We start from the raw sequence: 13723 nt of genomic DNA on the forward strand, positions 1-13723 counted from the left end.
TAATTAACTTCAATCCGAAGAAAGAATAAAATGGTTTAATATCATATAACAATTATTTAAACTGTAAAATAATATAAACACCAACAATATTCATTTCTGATTAAAATCTTATACTATGTGGATACTATTTGCAATACAACAAATCTTAGACAATTTTATTATTTAAACTTTGAATACCTTAAAGGTTTTGCTTAATATGAAAAATGGAAAATCACCTTTAGTAGGATATTTCATCTTAAGACAATAATTCATTATATCCTAAAAAATAAACAATAAATAATACTACACAACTTTTAATATCATACTTTACTTCCCCACTGTAAGAGTTTTCACAATGTAAACCTCTGTATGAGTTATCACCCTAAAAGTGATTTCCAAATCCTAAATAGTTAAAATAAACTAACAAAACAAATTTCAAGTCTTCTGAAATATATGTTATGTCCTCATCAAATAATGTACTGAAGTTGACCACAAAGCCTAAATGCAAGGTCAACTTAAGTTTATTTCTAAGCCAGATTATAATAAATAAATTTGGAAATTCAAATATTCGAATGACTCAAATAATATGTAAAAAGCATATTCAACACAAGAGATTCTTAATTACACTGCACATACCATAATCATTCATTGATAAACCAACTTAGTAGAATTACAATAGAAATACAACTGATTTACGGTAAATTGTCTCAGCAACAACATACCAAACTTACGCCACAAGCACTAACAAATTTTAATTCCCGAAATCAGTATAAACCACTGAACCACATAAATATCGTGTACCTATCCATAAAACTAATAACCTCAGCAATTTCAGGATTAAAGATAACCCTCGAAGCTTTCATCACATTCTGCAATACATTTTTTCCTACAAAACCATAAAAGCATATTACAACAACTTCAAAAAAATAAAAGTATATATATATATATATATATATATATATATATATATATATATCATATTCAAACCACAAATAAAATTGCAAACCCCACCTCTGAAAGTTTTGATCTTGGCAAGCTGGAACACAATAACGGGTTTTTCATTGGCATTAGCAGCAATAAAATCAGACACAATATCAGCATAATCACCAAATAGAGCACACTCTACTTTACCCCTGTTCACATAATGAAATAAAGTTAATTACAACAACCATAACAACTAACTTAGACCATATCATAACACTTGAAATGCATACACCTACTTCTCATCACTAATTTCAATCAACAACATCCTAGTGGAAATTCCATCCTTAATGTAGGTCCTCAGTTCAGAAGCAGCAGTCAACAAACCCAACACATCTAAACAGAAATCACAAAAAAAATTAATCAATTGGGATAATTCATGAAATTGATCCATTACATTCTATAATGACAAAGACTTTACCAACTAAATACTCAGGCTGCACAACATCTCCATTAACAGCTTCACTATCCTTCAATGTAAATCCCCACCTTGGTATGATACTACTCTCACATGGAATGACATTGGTTTTGTTATTAAATAAGATCCTAAAGCCATGTTCAGTGGGGCGGTAGGAACCCATATTTGGAATCAAATGGAAAAATGTCATCACATACATATTTCCTTCAACTATAACCTCAGCCCACTTCCTAAACAAAATTTTCCTAATTGAAGCTTGAATCTTTCCGCCCTGCAACAAATTCACATAGAACACAATTAAAATTTATAAAACACTTGAAACCTAACAACAAAAAATTAAAAATTTTAGACTAACATATTGGTCCACCAATATCAGCTCCATTGACACAGGTTTGTTATCTCCCGTGTAGGAATCAGCAATCCACAATCTCACCACCCTAACCTTAATCCTCCAGTTATGGTTTGGAGGACAAAGAGCCAACACAGAATCGATTGAAACAGAAGAAGTCATCAGAATCAGAGTAGATTGAAAACAAACTTACAAATAAGAACCTTTGTTTTCGACAATACCAAATGACAAATGGAACCTCTTATATAGCCCTCAAAGAAGGTCTGTCAGACATATTACTTGATTCACCAAAAGTTTTTCAGCAACTGCTACTTTCGCAAAAAGTAAAACCACATACCATAAAGTTCTTCATATCACACAGCATAGTTTAAAACCCAAAAAGTAATACATAACCTGGACCCAACAAAAAAGTTTTTCAACCACCACCACTGCCAGCTTTCACGAATAAATTGGAGTTGAACATGAGTCATCTCCATGGTAATCAACAATTGATAAATAAAATTCAATAATCAAAGAACAATTCAGAATTCCCGTGAAAGAGAAGAGAGAAGAACGAAGGAATTGCTTTTTTGACGGAAGATGAAAAGGGGAAACCTAATCTGCAGAGTGTTTGGAACGATACATTAAGACTTAACCCTATTTTAAATCTTCATTTCAAAGCAAAACATATTATTTAATTACCTACTTATAACTGTGAATTATTTTAAACTTTGTACTTAATATATTTAATTTCAGCCTGTGAACACTGAATTATTAAATAAAAATTACTTATTTAAATTATTTATTTGACAACTATAATCCCTAATAAGCTATTAATTAACCCAAATTATCTCATACACAAATCTAATATATGCAAAAATTGCCTACTCAGTATTTAAATTAAAAAAATTATAGCATTTTTTTTTTCTATCTAATAGCTGCAAACGAAAGAAAAGCTGACAAAAAGTACAATTTAATATAAACAAACCATGAAAAGTAAATAAGTAATAGGAAAAGCAATGAAAAGCAACAAAAAGTACCCAAAAACAGGACCTTATGGTGCACCAACACACATGCTATAAAAATCTCCTAGTGAACAGTAGAGGAAAAGTTCTCCCTTTGTAGTGTTTATAGATTAGTAAATTAGTACAAATTATTCTTCTTAAGACACAAAGCACTTTAATAAGATGCAAGAGTATGAAAATATATTTAAACGCATATTCTTTTGAGAGTTCTAGCCATAAAATGTGTAAACAAGAATTTGGTGGTTTTATGTGTATCATCAGCATAGTTAGAAAAGGTTATTGCAAACCGAGAGGATTTTAGTATAACTTCTTTTTTAGTGAATAGTTAATTTGGTCCTTGAAGTTGTAGGTGTCCTTGTAGAGCATGAGCATCCACCACCATAGAATTTATCTCTCTAAACATTAATTTGGCTGAAGTAACAGGTGACCGTTCAGTTTTTTCTCAATGAGTTAGTGTTTCAATTTGAGTTTGACGGTGCATACTCATTAAACTCTAAAAATAATATTATGCAATATCTCTATATGGAGTTTGGATAATTGAAAAATATGCAGTTTTTCCTCAATGAGTGTTTCAATTTGAGTTTGGAGAATTTTTTTCATTATCTAAAGACTATAAGCATATGAGACTCAAATCTAAAATCATGATTAAGGGGAATCGCCATGAACTAAGAACTTTGAATTTAGGGAGTGTTTGGCCCAACTTATTTCTGACTTAAAAGTCACTTTTAAGGTAAAGTTGGGCCAAACAGATTTTAACATAAGCTCCTTAAAAAATAAGCTCCTTAAATTTTACAAAAAAAAATGAAGAAAAGTAACTTATAAGTCAAGGCTATCAATAGGAGCTTTTTTGAAAAGGTTAAATTTTATTTCACACATCTATTGTGTGGATCGCTAAGTCGCTAATCATCAAACTTCGTTCTTCACCATTACATGCTATCAAAGGGCATCTGCTAACTGGTCGAATAGAAAGAAGGATGAAACTTGGAAGTGATGGTTTGAAAAGGAGGATGAACTCTGTCATGGTGGTCACAGGCCAAGACATGGTATTTAAAAAAAAAATTGACAGGAACAAGACCCTTTCCTTCTTCACAAATTTTTGTTTCTATTTTGATTTTTACTGATATTAATTGTTGACGAAATCAATTTCAAAGTGTTATGGAAGGGTTAATTTTGGTGTTTTCAACAGGGAAATGACCATGTCTGGAAAGATGGGTTGAGTCACTTGAGTGGATGAAAACTTTTTTAAATTGTAGATGTGCTTTGACCATTGTGTTTGATCTGTATAATACTTGTGGGCAAAAGTGTCGTGAAGGTTTGTGAAGGTTTGATCATGTATATAAAAGCGCAAGCCAAGTGTTTGACAAAATGTTTAGATGAGTACGTGTGAATAGCACATGTTATTTAAGGTGGAAAAAATATGAAAATTACCAAACAACTTTAACCTCATATTTAAAGCTCTTATTTTTATCTTTAGCTTTAAAGTAACTTTTAAGTTAAAAATAAGTCGGGTCAAACGCTACCTTAACATGAAAGAAATATTGATAACTATTAAGCTTAGGCTTTTGGAATGTAAGCTCAATTACATATTTTGATGCGAAAGGTAATCAACCAGTTTTAATATATAAAAAAAACAGCTCATGAACACCCTACATATTGAGAGCCTTTAGTTTCTCGGTAAGAACGTGATTCTCATAATAAGCTGTTTTCAGTCTTTGTGCTTCGGCGGCATAGGACGCTTTCTCAGCATCAGACATGGTCTTCCATTTAGAACAAGCAGCTTTAGCCATAATAGCAGCAGACAAAGGTTTGTTATCATGAAGTTCCTTATTGAACTGTTTCCTAACAAAATCCCGGAGGAAGACCAAGAACTCATCTGGAGGAGGAGGTGTCTTTAGCTTATGGAACCACGCTGTGTTCCTGGCCGGCTTGGTGACGCCTCCACCATTCTTTTTCACAGCAAGCTTGGAATCAGTGCTCTTAGATCCGGTCCTAGAATTTCCACCTTTCATCACAGAAGCTATTGGCGGTTAGGGTTTAGAAGAGAGAAATAGAGCGAGGGATATGAGATGCTAGGTAATTATATAATTATTGGGATAATCTTTTATGATTAGGAATAACATATTTATCTCCTACAATTTTGGAACAGTTGTATCTTTTATTTAGAAACAATATATTATGTACATATTTATCTCATACATATATATCTCGATCAGTTGTATCTTTTATTTAGGAACAGTATATACTGTACATAATTAGCTCCTAATCTTAGAGCGGTGATTAGTTGAGTAAGTTGTACATAATCCCCTAAATTTCGATGTATATAACAGTGTTGATTTTATGCTCATTTTTAAATTAAATAAAATAATATTTAGATAAAAATAAGGATTAAATGATTGTGCATTATCATGTAAATATTGTTTACACATTTATTCAATTGAATTCCGATAATTCAAAAAATATATTTTTGTTTTAATTAAATTTTAAAACAAAATTAATTATTCCTCTTAGGTGATATACGGGGATTAAGTGTAAAACTGTTATACATTGACGATGCATATTTATTAAACTCTAAAAATAATATTGTGCAATATCTCAATTTGCACGGATAATCCGATAGATTTAGTAATTTTTTCTCTATTGCTCTTTTTTAATTTAAAATCAAGCTTGATAAACAAAAATTATTGGGAATTTTGAATTGTCCTATAATATCAACGAATCTCCTCTAATTATTGATTCATAGACCATTAAATAGTACAAACACCTTGGGACATCTTTTTATTATCTATATTTTTCTTCTGATTACATCACATTATATATCACATGTATCACTTATCTTTTTTCTCTTCCTATCTCTGTCTGGTAGTCTACACCTTTTGATGTACGCTAATCTTTATTCAATCTTCTCTAACCGAACCGAAACACCCATCCCACCCAAACGAGCTGGGATCCTTTCAAGTGTAAAAAAACTTGAGAGTGTCAAGTTTTACCATCTCACAATTAACTTTTGTGTAGATAATAAATGAAAAATAAAATAAAATTAATGGTGAGATGATGAAACTTGACACTCTCAAGTTTTTTTACACATGAGAGGATCCAAACCCCACCCAAACACTAAGTCTAACGTAGACGAGATTGGTCAAATATTTTTTTAATAATCCAAATTTATTTAATAAAAGAAATAGAGGTATATCAACCCAAAGTGCAATATAAATAGCTAAATAAGGAAAGAAAAAAAAGGAGAATTTGGTCTGATATTTTTGTGTATCAGTAATGCTATATATACAGTGCGAATTAATTTTGGGCAAAACTCACAAATGCATTATCTAGCATGCATACCCACTTGTTCTTTGACGGAATACATGGGTGGTTATTGGAATAATTAGTATGTTCGCAAGTTCCATATTTGTACCATTAAGCGTTTTTCTTTTGGGGTTGTCTAAATGACTCATGATAAAGTTTGGGTTAAATAACCCATCATCCAATCACATTTGAGATAAATGAGTTGGAAATAAATTAATAAATAAAATATAGAAATTCCAACTCACTTATCTTCAATGTGATTGGATGATGGGTTACTTAACCCAAACTTTATCATGGGTCATTTAGACAACTCCTTTTCTTTTGTGTATTTGATTACGCTTGGATTGGGGAAGCGAAACTCGAACAAATAAAGCTGATGGTCCGAATATGGGCGTGTCTCATGGCACGACAACAACACCTGTACTATTGAAATGGTTCGTCAATAGAGATGTTCTCAGAGGTGCTTTTTTCCAATGGCTATAATTTCTATTATAAGCTTGAACACTGCCAATATCGTTCACCCCTAGAATTGGGTATCATATTTTGCTTTTTACAGAACAGCTAAGTTTAATTATATCATAATGTTACTCTAATTATATACACACCTAAGAGGGGTGGGGCCATGGTTACAGACTTACAGTCTCATTCTCCCAATCCCCCGGAACTAAATCTTAAGCTTGTTCCAATACCTACTAATGCAAACAAAAACACAAAAAGAGTCCTCTCAACATTAAAAGTAGATTTTTTTTTTCTAAATAATGCAAAAAACTTTTTTAATTAGCAAAAAGGGGTACAAAAAAATTTATTTAGCAAGATGGGGTACTTTTAGTGGTTCCGCGAGTTTTGTTGCGGTTTCCATCTATAATTTCTGAAAAAGTTCTGACTGATTGGGAGGTGCAGGGTGATTGGAAACATCATTGCTTTATGATGGTTGACCGTATGGGATTCGCAAGTTTTCTTGCGTTTTCCATGTTCTGAAAAGCAGAGTTGAAATGATGGGTCAATGATGGTGGCAGGGTGGCAGGTTGCACGTGGTTTTGACTGGTAAATAATGGGTTTCGCAAGTTTATCTGCGAATCCAATAATGTTATTTTGCATGGGCGACACGAGGCATGCATGCATGATTGACATGGGTCTCGCAACATTTGTTGCGAATTGACTTGGCTACTAGTGGCGGTCTGAAACCCCTATAAATAGACCGCCACTATCCAACTTCAACTTCCACTATCATCCCAACCTCTTCACAACCTCAACTCTCATCACAACCTCTTCCTTTTGTTCAATTTCATTCAGCCTCAACCTCTCTCAAGCTAAATGGCTGACCAAGAAGTGATCAAATTGGGTCCGAGGAATGATAGTGTGTTGTATTTGCAAAAGGATGGCAAGCACGTGTCTATTGCTGCATGGAACCAAATAAATAGAATTCTGAAAGTGAGAAAATATCGGGATTTTCGAGATTTTATTCCCGCTGAAATTGTAGGCCACCTTCGTCAAGCCGGATTTTACGAAGCCGCCTTAGCTGGGTCTCTGAAACTTGACAAAGTTTTAATATCAGCTATGGTGGAGCGATGGAGGCCTGAGACACACACGTTTCATATGTCGTTCGGAGAGTGTACTATCACTCTGCAAGATGTTGATGTTCATCTTGGCTTACCCATTGATGGGAATCCTGTCACCGGAGTTACTTGGTGTGATTGGTCTGAGCTTGTAGAGGACTTGCTCGGAGTGGTGCCACCCGCCAGTGCTATCAAAGGAGGTGGCTTGAAGTTGGTTTGGCTAGGTGAGCAATTTAATTTTCATAATCTAGGCGGTGCCGACCCGATACAACTTATGTATGCTGCAAGAGCATACATCTTACGACTAATTGGCACTTTCTTACTATGTGACCACACCGGTTCACATGTCCCTCTTAGATATCTCATTCTCTTACGAGACTTTGAGGAGACCGCAAAGTATAGTTGGGGTTCAGCCGTACTAGCACTTCTCTATCATGAGTTGTGCTATGCAACTGGTGCTTCACGTACAGAGATTGGCAGCTGTGCTTATTTGATACAAGTGTGGGCATGGCTAAGGATTCCAGGAATCGGCCCGGATCCACCGAGGCTGCACCGTGGCCTCCCACTCGCGGCAAGGTATGCACATAATTTAAATAATAAATTTTGTTGCTAATTTCATTTCCTTAAATTCAAACTTTACGGTTCATTCATTTTTTATATATTAAACAGATGGAGGGATCCTCCCCCGGAAAAACCAATAAAGTGGGCAAAGAAGTAAATCGAGTGGTGGCGCACCAAATTAGACGATTTGAGTTCTAATGACGTGAGTAGCTTGTGTGGATGTCGTACTTTGCTTATCTTTATTTTCATTTAAATTCCTATCCTTCTTGTGTATGTAGTTTGTGTGGAAGCCGTACTCTGATCGTGTTCTCAATGGGCTTTCGGAACATTGTCGAGAAAACATGCATTTATGGAGAACTGTGGTGCCAATGGTACTCTATCACGTTTCAGAGTGGCATCAACCGGATCGAGTTATGCAACAATTCGGGATGTTTCAACCTGTACCGGATGCACCGTCTCAACTTAATGAAATGCATGATATTTCTCTGAAAGGGAAGGAAAAGCAGAATTGGGTACATAACATGCGTGGTTTTATACAGCTGTGGTCGGAGAGGCACCAGAGGTTGGCTAACCAACCCGAGACTAATACTCTTGTTGGGCCAAATGATGAGTACATGATTTGGTACGACAAGTATTCTGTTCGTTGGTTGACGCGTGCGGCTGCAGCAAGAGGGCAAATGGTTATTATATTTAAGTTGTTGTGATATTTTTACTTCTTTATTCATATATGCACGTAACATCCTCACTCAGTTATTAATAATGTAGGCTATGCGCGTTCAACATGTATGGTATGGACTGACACCTGAAGGTCGCCCACTATACACGGATCATGACCTTCAGAACCAAGCTGCTCGTTGCCTTACACTTTGCCATGCAAGTGACAGGATATCTCATCCCGCTGCATCGGTTCCTAGCTTTCCTATGGAGTTTACACACGCAACCACAAATGACATACCGCCGACTGGAAAAGAAGAAGGGGAAGGTCTTGGAAGACGGCGAGAATCTCAGATTCCTGAACATGTTATTATTCAGGGGGGAACACTACCACCTCCACATGGACAGTACTCATTGTACCCCCTTGATCTGAATGAGACATACCGACCATACTATTATGGGGCGGGGTCCTCTGGTGTTCCTGATGATCAGGAAGAGACACCGATGTAGATGCCCGAGACTCAAACAATGTATGGATCTCAGCAATATACTCCCTCAACACAATTTGATGGATCCATGTCTCAGCCGTATATACCGACACCGCATTTTGACAGTTCACAGGCTCAACCATATGTGCCGGCACCACATTTTGATGGATCACATTCTCAACAATTTGTGTCATCAACAAATTTTGTTGGTGAACAGTCATTTGCTGGGTCACAACATGGTTATGACAACTTTCAAACACCGCCAGTGCATATGCAAGAAGTTAGTTTAGATACTTGGAATCCAATGGGTGACTGGGATGGTGTTGCAATTCGTGAATTGCTGGATCCTCCTCGACCGCAATTCTGGGAAGATATAGACCCTTCCCAGATCCAACAGACATAGGCTAACTTCCAACTGGACTTGAACCGTGCAGCTGCGGGGGGAGACCTAGATAGGCCATACCGGGATGCAAGAGACCGTCCTTATCCTAATTGTCGAAATTGTTGATTTGTTTTATCATTTACTTATAATTAGTGAATTTAAAGTTGGTGTGTAATATATTTTAGACTTTAAAGTTGCTGTGTAATATATTGGTGTGTAATATATTAGTGTTTAATATATATTTGGGTTTATATATATATAATGTATATAGTTTATATATATATATAATATATATAGTTTATATATATATATATACGAGTATTATATAGTTTTTATATATATATATACGAGTATATAATACAAATTTAGTTTATACATTAAACTTTTAGTTTATATATATATGTATATAGTATACGAGTATATAATAATACTCCCTCTAACATAATTATTTCTTACATGCATTTGGACTACACTTCAAGCTTACACACGGTGATTAATTTAAGAGCTTGCACAATTAAAGCAACATATTTATCTTTGTAGTGACACCGATCTCCGACTCGGCTGAGATTGATTCTCCCTCAAGTCCATCTCATTTCTTATACGGGTAGACCTTGGACGACCCTTCTTCCGTATTTTGGCAGGATCTGGAGCAATTCTAGGCCCAGCTCTGGGCGGCATGTTCAGATCATTCCCAATGGGGTACCACTGCCCTGAATACGCATCCACAATGTTCTGAATCGTATAAACAGGGTCCACATATTGAAGATAGTCTAAACTCTGGTTGGCGCACGCGGCGATCACATGTGAACAAGGATATTTGAACGTCTGGAAGCGTCCACATTCGCAAGTTCTTTCATCTAAGTTCAGTCGCCACGTATAACCACTGCGATGGTTCTGCTGGTTGAATCCCTCCTCTACTTCGAACCTGGACCTATCTATGCTATATGTCCGCACAATGTGAGACTGGGCAATCGTCGCATTCTTTGTCATGGCCTCCATAACCTTGTTACAATATATGTCGCCGGCTCTTTGTTGTGCTGCTGCTGCAGAACCTCGCTGCACAAAATATTCCACAAGCCTGCCATATGTGCATTTAACAAGTGCAGTGATAGGCAAGTTTCTAGCACCCCTGAACACTTTGTTCACAGCCTCAGATAAGTTCGTGGTCATGTGGCCATATCTACGACCTTCCACATCACAAGCTCGGCTCCATTTCTCATTGCTAATGTCATTTATCCATTGCCGGACAGCTGTGTTGTGCCCTCGAAAAGCCGCTAAGCGTTGCTCGAAAAGATATGGGCAAGGCTCGTAAGCTGCACATTTCAAACAAATTTCAATATTCCATATTAAAAAAACATCGCATTGAACTAATGAACAGACGCAAACTTACCCATATTTATCAGTTCATTTTTTTGCTCTGTGTTGTGAAACCTGTTGTTGAAATTACTGGCAACGTGCCCGAATGCAATACACATGATAAGCGTTTGGTGGCTGCCACCCGTTAGACGGATTCCCCACTGCTGAGAGAATGCTGGCGTGTCTGTCTGATATTAGACATATCCCTTGTTTCCTGGTGACATGCACACGCATCAGACGAAGAAACCACGTCCAAGCACCGAGTGTTTCTCCCTCCACAATTGCAAAAGCTAAAGGCAACACATTACTGTTCCCGTCCTGTGTCGTGGCAATAAGCAAAGTTCCACTATACTTTCCGTAGAGGAATGTGCCATCAATTTGTATCATTGGCTTGCAATAGTTGAATGCGTCACAACATTGTTTGTACGTCCAAAACACTCGACCAAATTTCTTGAAATCAGGAACAACATTGCCATACTGGTCCTTATAGTCAGTTGTGACAAACTCGTAATGGGATCCAGGGGAAAACCTCAGCATATATTCCAACCACCTAGGGAGCAGGTCGTAAGACTCCTCCCAATCACCGAACACGCGAGCAAGTGCTTTTTGCTTCGCCTTCCAAGCTTTAAAGTATGATACCTTATAATTGAGCTGACCACTTATCCTCTCTTGTATGAGGGAAATAGGGATAGTTGGTTGGGCACTTACCATGCCTAAGACATAAAAGAAAAATAATGTAAGTTAATAGCAATTTCATATTTGTAAATGTGTAGCGAAATAGTAATCATATGTAAGCAATATATACCAAGAATGTAGTTGGACATGAAGGTGGACGTCATCTTCTTGTGGTCTTGAGAAGTCATTGCATTTAAGCATGTATGCGAACCCCCCATTTGGATATGGTCCATTTACCAATTTTCTTGGATAGATGTGCCCTTATCCTCCACGGGCAGCCATCTACGGATTTCTGACACTTTGCAGTAAAGTACTCTGGCTTGGATTCACTCATCTTATAAGTTTGATTTAGTCTAAGACAATAGTGTAACAGGGCATCATGTACAGCACGCTTGTTTTCAAAAATCAACCCTTTACATAAGTCATCACCAAGCTTCCATGATCCATACACATCCGTTTCAGGATAAAAATCAGTTTCTTCATCTGGGTGATCCCAGTTAATATATGTATAATGCGAAGAAGCACTCCAGAATGGGGCCGTGTTTGGGTGCCCTATAAAATTATAGAAATATATCAAGTACCATATATTTATAAAAAACAACGCTTGATGAGATATGTTGATTGTACATACCTTGAGTTTCAACATTGACATTCACTGGTGCCGCAAGTTGATCAGCAGGATGAAGTGCCATCTGAGGCTGAGGATTAGCGTGTCGGTCTCCCTCTTCGTCTGTGTCAGACTCGTCACCTCCTTCTTGCATTCTTTCATCTTCATTGTGGTCATCGTATGAAGGAATGACTTCACCGTCCACATTATCATTGTCAAGGCGGTAGTCATAATCATCGCCCAAATTAACTGCGACATCCGAAGGAACGACGATATTGGCCTCTTCAATACTCATAACGCTAAAAGGCACAGTATATGGTTCTGCATGAAGCTCCTCATCAACAACATGTCTACCACCGTCTTCAGTGGGTCTCGGTTGAGTAGACGATAGATACGTCGGCACTGACATTGATGAACTTCCAGCTTCAGTAACTTCAACATACAGCTCCAGCTGAACCATATATGACTGCTGACTAAATGCATCCATCATGACTTGAACATCAACATTATCAACTATCTCAAAATGCGTAAAAAAAATGGGATTCGGTGTCGTCATAAATCTAGAGCTGACTCTAGAAATCATCTGGTTCCTTTGCAGCTTCAACCTTTCGTGGATTTTCTTCTTCAAACGGTCGAAGGTTATGTTTCGCTTCAGATGCATGGACCTTCTCCGACCTTCAAATATGGCACCTTGGTCGCCATGGACAACCCTACCATCGTAATACACAAAAGTAATAACTTGATCCATTGCAAAGGTTTTTTTGGGTTACAAAAACGTTATGAAATGCAGGAGATTGAAGTTTTGAAAATATTCAAGTGTATTTTTCGTAGAAGAAAGTTATGAGACTCAGGAGTTTCAAGTTATGAACTTATAGTGTTTTGAATTCGCAAAAAAAATTGAGAATCCAGTCAATCTCGCTTATTTTGTCATTTTGTATATCCTGGATTCGCAAAAAAAATTGAGAATTCTATATTAGCCATTCCTTTCCCTCCATGTCAGTACTGCCACCTGAAAAGCACCTGAATTCGCAGGAAAAGTTGCGACACCAATCTTCAACGTGCAACCTGCCACCCTGCCACCCTGACACCATCATTGACCCATCATTCCAACTCTGCTTTTCAGAACATGGAAAACGCAAGAAAACTTGCGAATCCCACCATCATAAAGCAATAATTTCCAATCACCCTGCACCTCCCAATCAGTCAGAACTTTTTCAGAAATTATAGATGGAAACCGCAACAAAACTCGCGGAACCACTAAAAGTACTCCATCTTGCTAAATAAATTTTTTTGTGCCCCTTTTTGCTAATTAAAATTTTTTTTTGCATTATTTAGAAAAAAAATTCTTAAAATTACTTTAAAAATGAATTGATTGAGTCTTTTTTCCTAAAAAAATATAAGGAGACAAATAAT

At 36.5% G+C, this 13723-nt stretch overlaps 5 protein-coding genes across 8 annotated transcripts; 1 reads left to right on the plus strand and 4 right to left on the minus strand.

The window, feature by feature from the left end:
- Positions 1–723: 723 nt before the first annotated feature.
- On the minus strand, positions 724–2361 carry LOC130723514 (replication protein A 70 kDa DNA-binding subunit C-like). 3 transcript variants are annotated; one of them, XM_057574592.1, is made up of 6 exons: positions 1949–2361; positions 1734–1820; positions 1382–1649; positions 1200–1296; positions 991–1112; positions 724–865 (listed from the first exon to the last, which is right to left on the minus strand). In XM_057574592.1, the coding sequence occupies exons 2-6, from the start codon at positions 1758–1760 to the stop codon at positions 744–746; spliced, it is 636 nt and encodes a 211-aa protein (XP_057430575.1). In that variant the 5' UTR covers positions 1761–1820; positions 1949–2361; the 3' UTR covers positions 724–743. The 3 variants fall into 3 exon arrangements, with proteins under 3 accessions (XP_057430575.1, XP_057430574.1, XP_057430573.1); XM_057574591.1 differs by having other exon boundaries at positions 1382–1461; positions 1576–1649; positions 1734–2361; XM_057574590.1 differs by having other exon boundaries at positions 1734–2361.
- Positions 2362–4377: 2016 nt separating this feature from the next.
- LOC130725724 (HMG1/2-like protein) lies at positions 4378–4740 on the minus strand. Its single transcript, XM_057576927.1, has one exon. It carries the CDS (start codon positions 4738–4740, stop codon positions 4378–4380), a length of 363 nt encoding a protein of 120 aa, XP_057432910.1.
- Positions 4741–7345: 2605 nt separating this feature from the next.
- Positions 7346–9312, plus strand: LOC130725725 (serine/threonine-protein phosphatase 7 long form homolog). Its single transcript, XM_057576928.1, has 4 exons — positions 7346–7983; positions 8058–8163; positions 8427–8828; positions 8914–9312. The coding sequence occupies exons 1-4, from the start codon at positions 7346–7348 to the stop codon at positions 9310–9312; spliced, it is 1545 nt and encodes a 514-aa protein (XP_057432911.1).
- Positions 9313–10129: 817 nt separating this feature from the next.
- On the minus strand, positions 10130–13391 carry LOC130723839 (uncharacterized). 2 transcript variants are annotated; one of them, XM_057574976.1, is made up of 5 exons: positions 13320–13391; positions 12335–13020; positions 11834–12255; positions 11063–11741; positions 10130–10985 (listed from the first exon to the last, which is right to left on the minus strand). In XM_057574976.1, the coding sequence occupies exons 2-3, from the start codon at positions 12969–12971 to the stop codon at positions 11897–11899; spliced, it is 996 nt and encodes a 331-aa protein (XP_057430959.1). In that variant the 5' UTR covers positions 12972–13020; positions 13320–13391; the 3' UTR covers positions 10130–10985; positions 11063–11741; positions 11834–11896. The 2 variants fall into 2 exon arrangements, with proteins under 2 accessions (XP_057430959.1, XP_057430960.1); XM_057574977.1 differs by having other exon boundaries at positions 12335–13380.
- Positions 11116–11891, minus strand: LOC130725726 (uncharacterized). Its single transcript, XM_057576929.1, has 2 exons — positions 11834–11891; positions 11116–11741 (listed from the first exon to the last, which is right to left on the minus strand). Exons 1-2 carry the CDS (start codon positions 11889–11891, stop codon positions 11116–11118), a joined length of 684 nt encoding a protein of 227 aa, XP_057432912.1.
- Positions 13392–13723: the final 332 nt, after the last annotated feature.

Source organism: Lotus japonicus, chromosome 6, assembly GCF_012489685.1.
Source record: "Lotus japonicus ecotype B-129 chromosome 6, LjGifu_v1.2".
Classification (NCBI taxonomy): domain Eukaryota; kingdom Viridiplantae; phylum Streptophyta; class Magnoliopsida; order Fabales; family Fabaceae; genus Lotus; species Lotus japonicus.

Coding starts and splice junctions, on each gene's coding strand:
- LOC130723514 (XM_057574590.1), bottom strand. CDS start 1,889: ATGACTTCTTCTGTTTCAATCGATTCTGTGTTGGCTCTTTGTCCTCCA. Junction 1,650..1,733: donor TGATATTGGTGGACCAATAT/GTTAGTCTAAAA, acceptor AATTTGTTGCAG/GGCGGAAAGATTCAAGCTTC. Junction 1,297..1,381: donor GCAGCCTGAGTATTTAGTTG/GTAAAGTCTTTG, acceptor ATTTCTGTTTAG/ATGTGTTGGGTTTGTTGACT.
- LOC130725724 (XM_057576927.1), bottom strand. CDS start 4,740: ATGAAAGGTGGAAATTCTAGGACCGGATCTAAGAGCACTGATTCCAAG.
- LOC130725725 (XM_057576928.1), top strand. CDS start 7,346: ATGGCTGACCAAGAAGTGATCAAATTGGGTCCGAGGAATGATAGTGTG. Junction 7,984..8,057: donor GACTTTGAGGAGACCGCAAA/GTATAGTTGGGG, acceptor CTTCACGTACAG/AGATTGGCAGCTGTGCTTAT. Junction 8,829..8,913: donor CTGCAGCAAGAGGGCAAATG/GTTATTATATTT, acceptor TTAATAATGTAG/GCTATGCGCGTTCAACATGT.
- LOC130725726 (XM_057576929.1), bottom strand. CDS start 11,891: ATGACTTCTCAAGACCACAAGAAGATGACGTCCACCTTCATGTCCAAC. Junction 11,742..11,833: donor CATGTCCAACTACATTCTTG/GTATATATTGCT, acceptor TTTATGTCTTAG/GCATGGTAAGTGCCCAACCA.
- LOC130723839 (XM_057574977.1), bottom strand. CDS start 13,058: ATGGATCAAGTTATTACTTTTGTGTATTACGATGGTAGGGTTGTCCAT. Junction 12,256..12,334: donor TGTCAATGTTGAAACTCAAG/GTATGTACAATC, acceptor ATAATTTTATAG/GGCACCCAAACACGGCCCCA.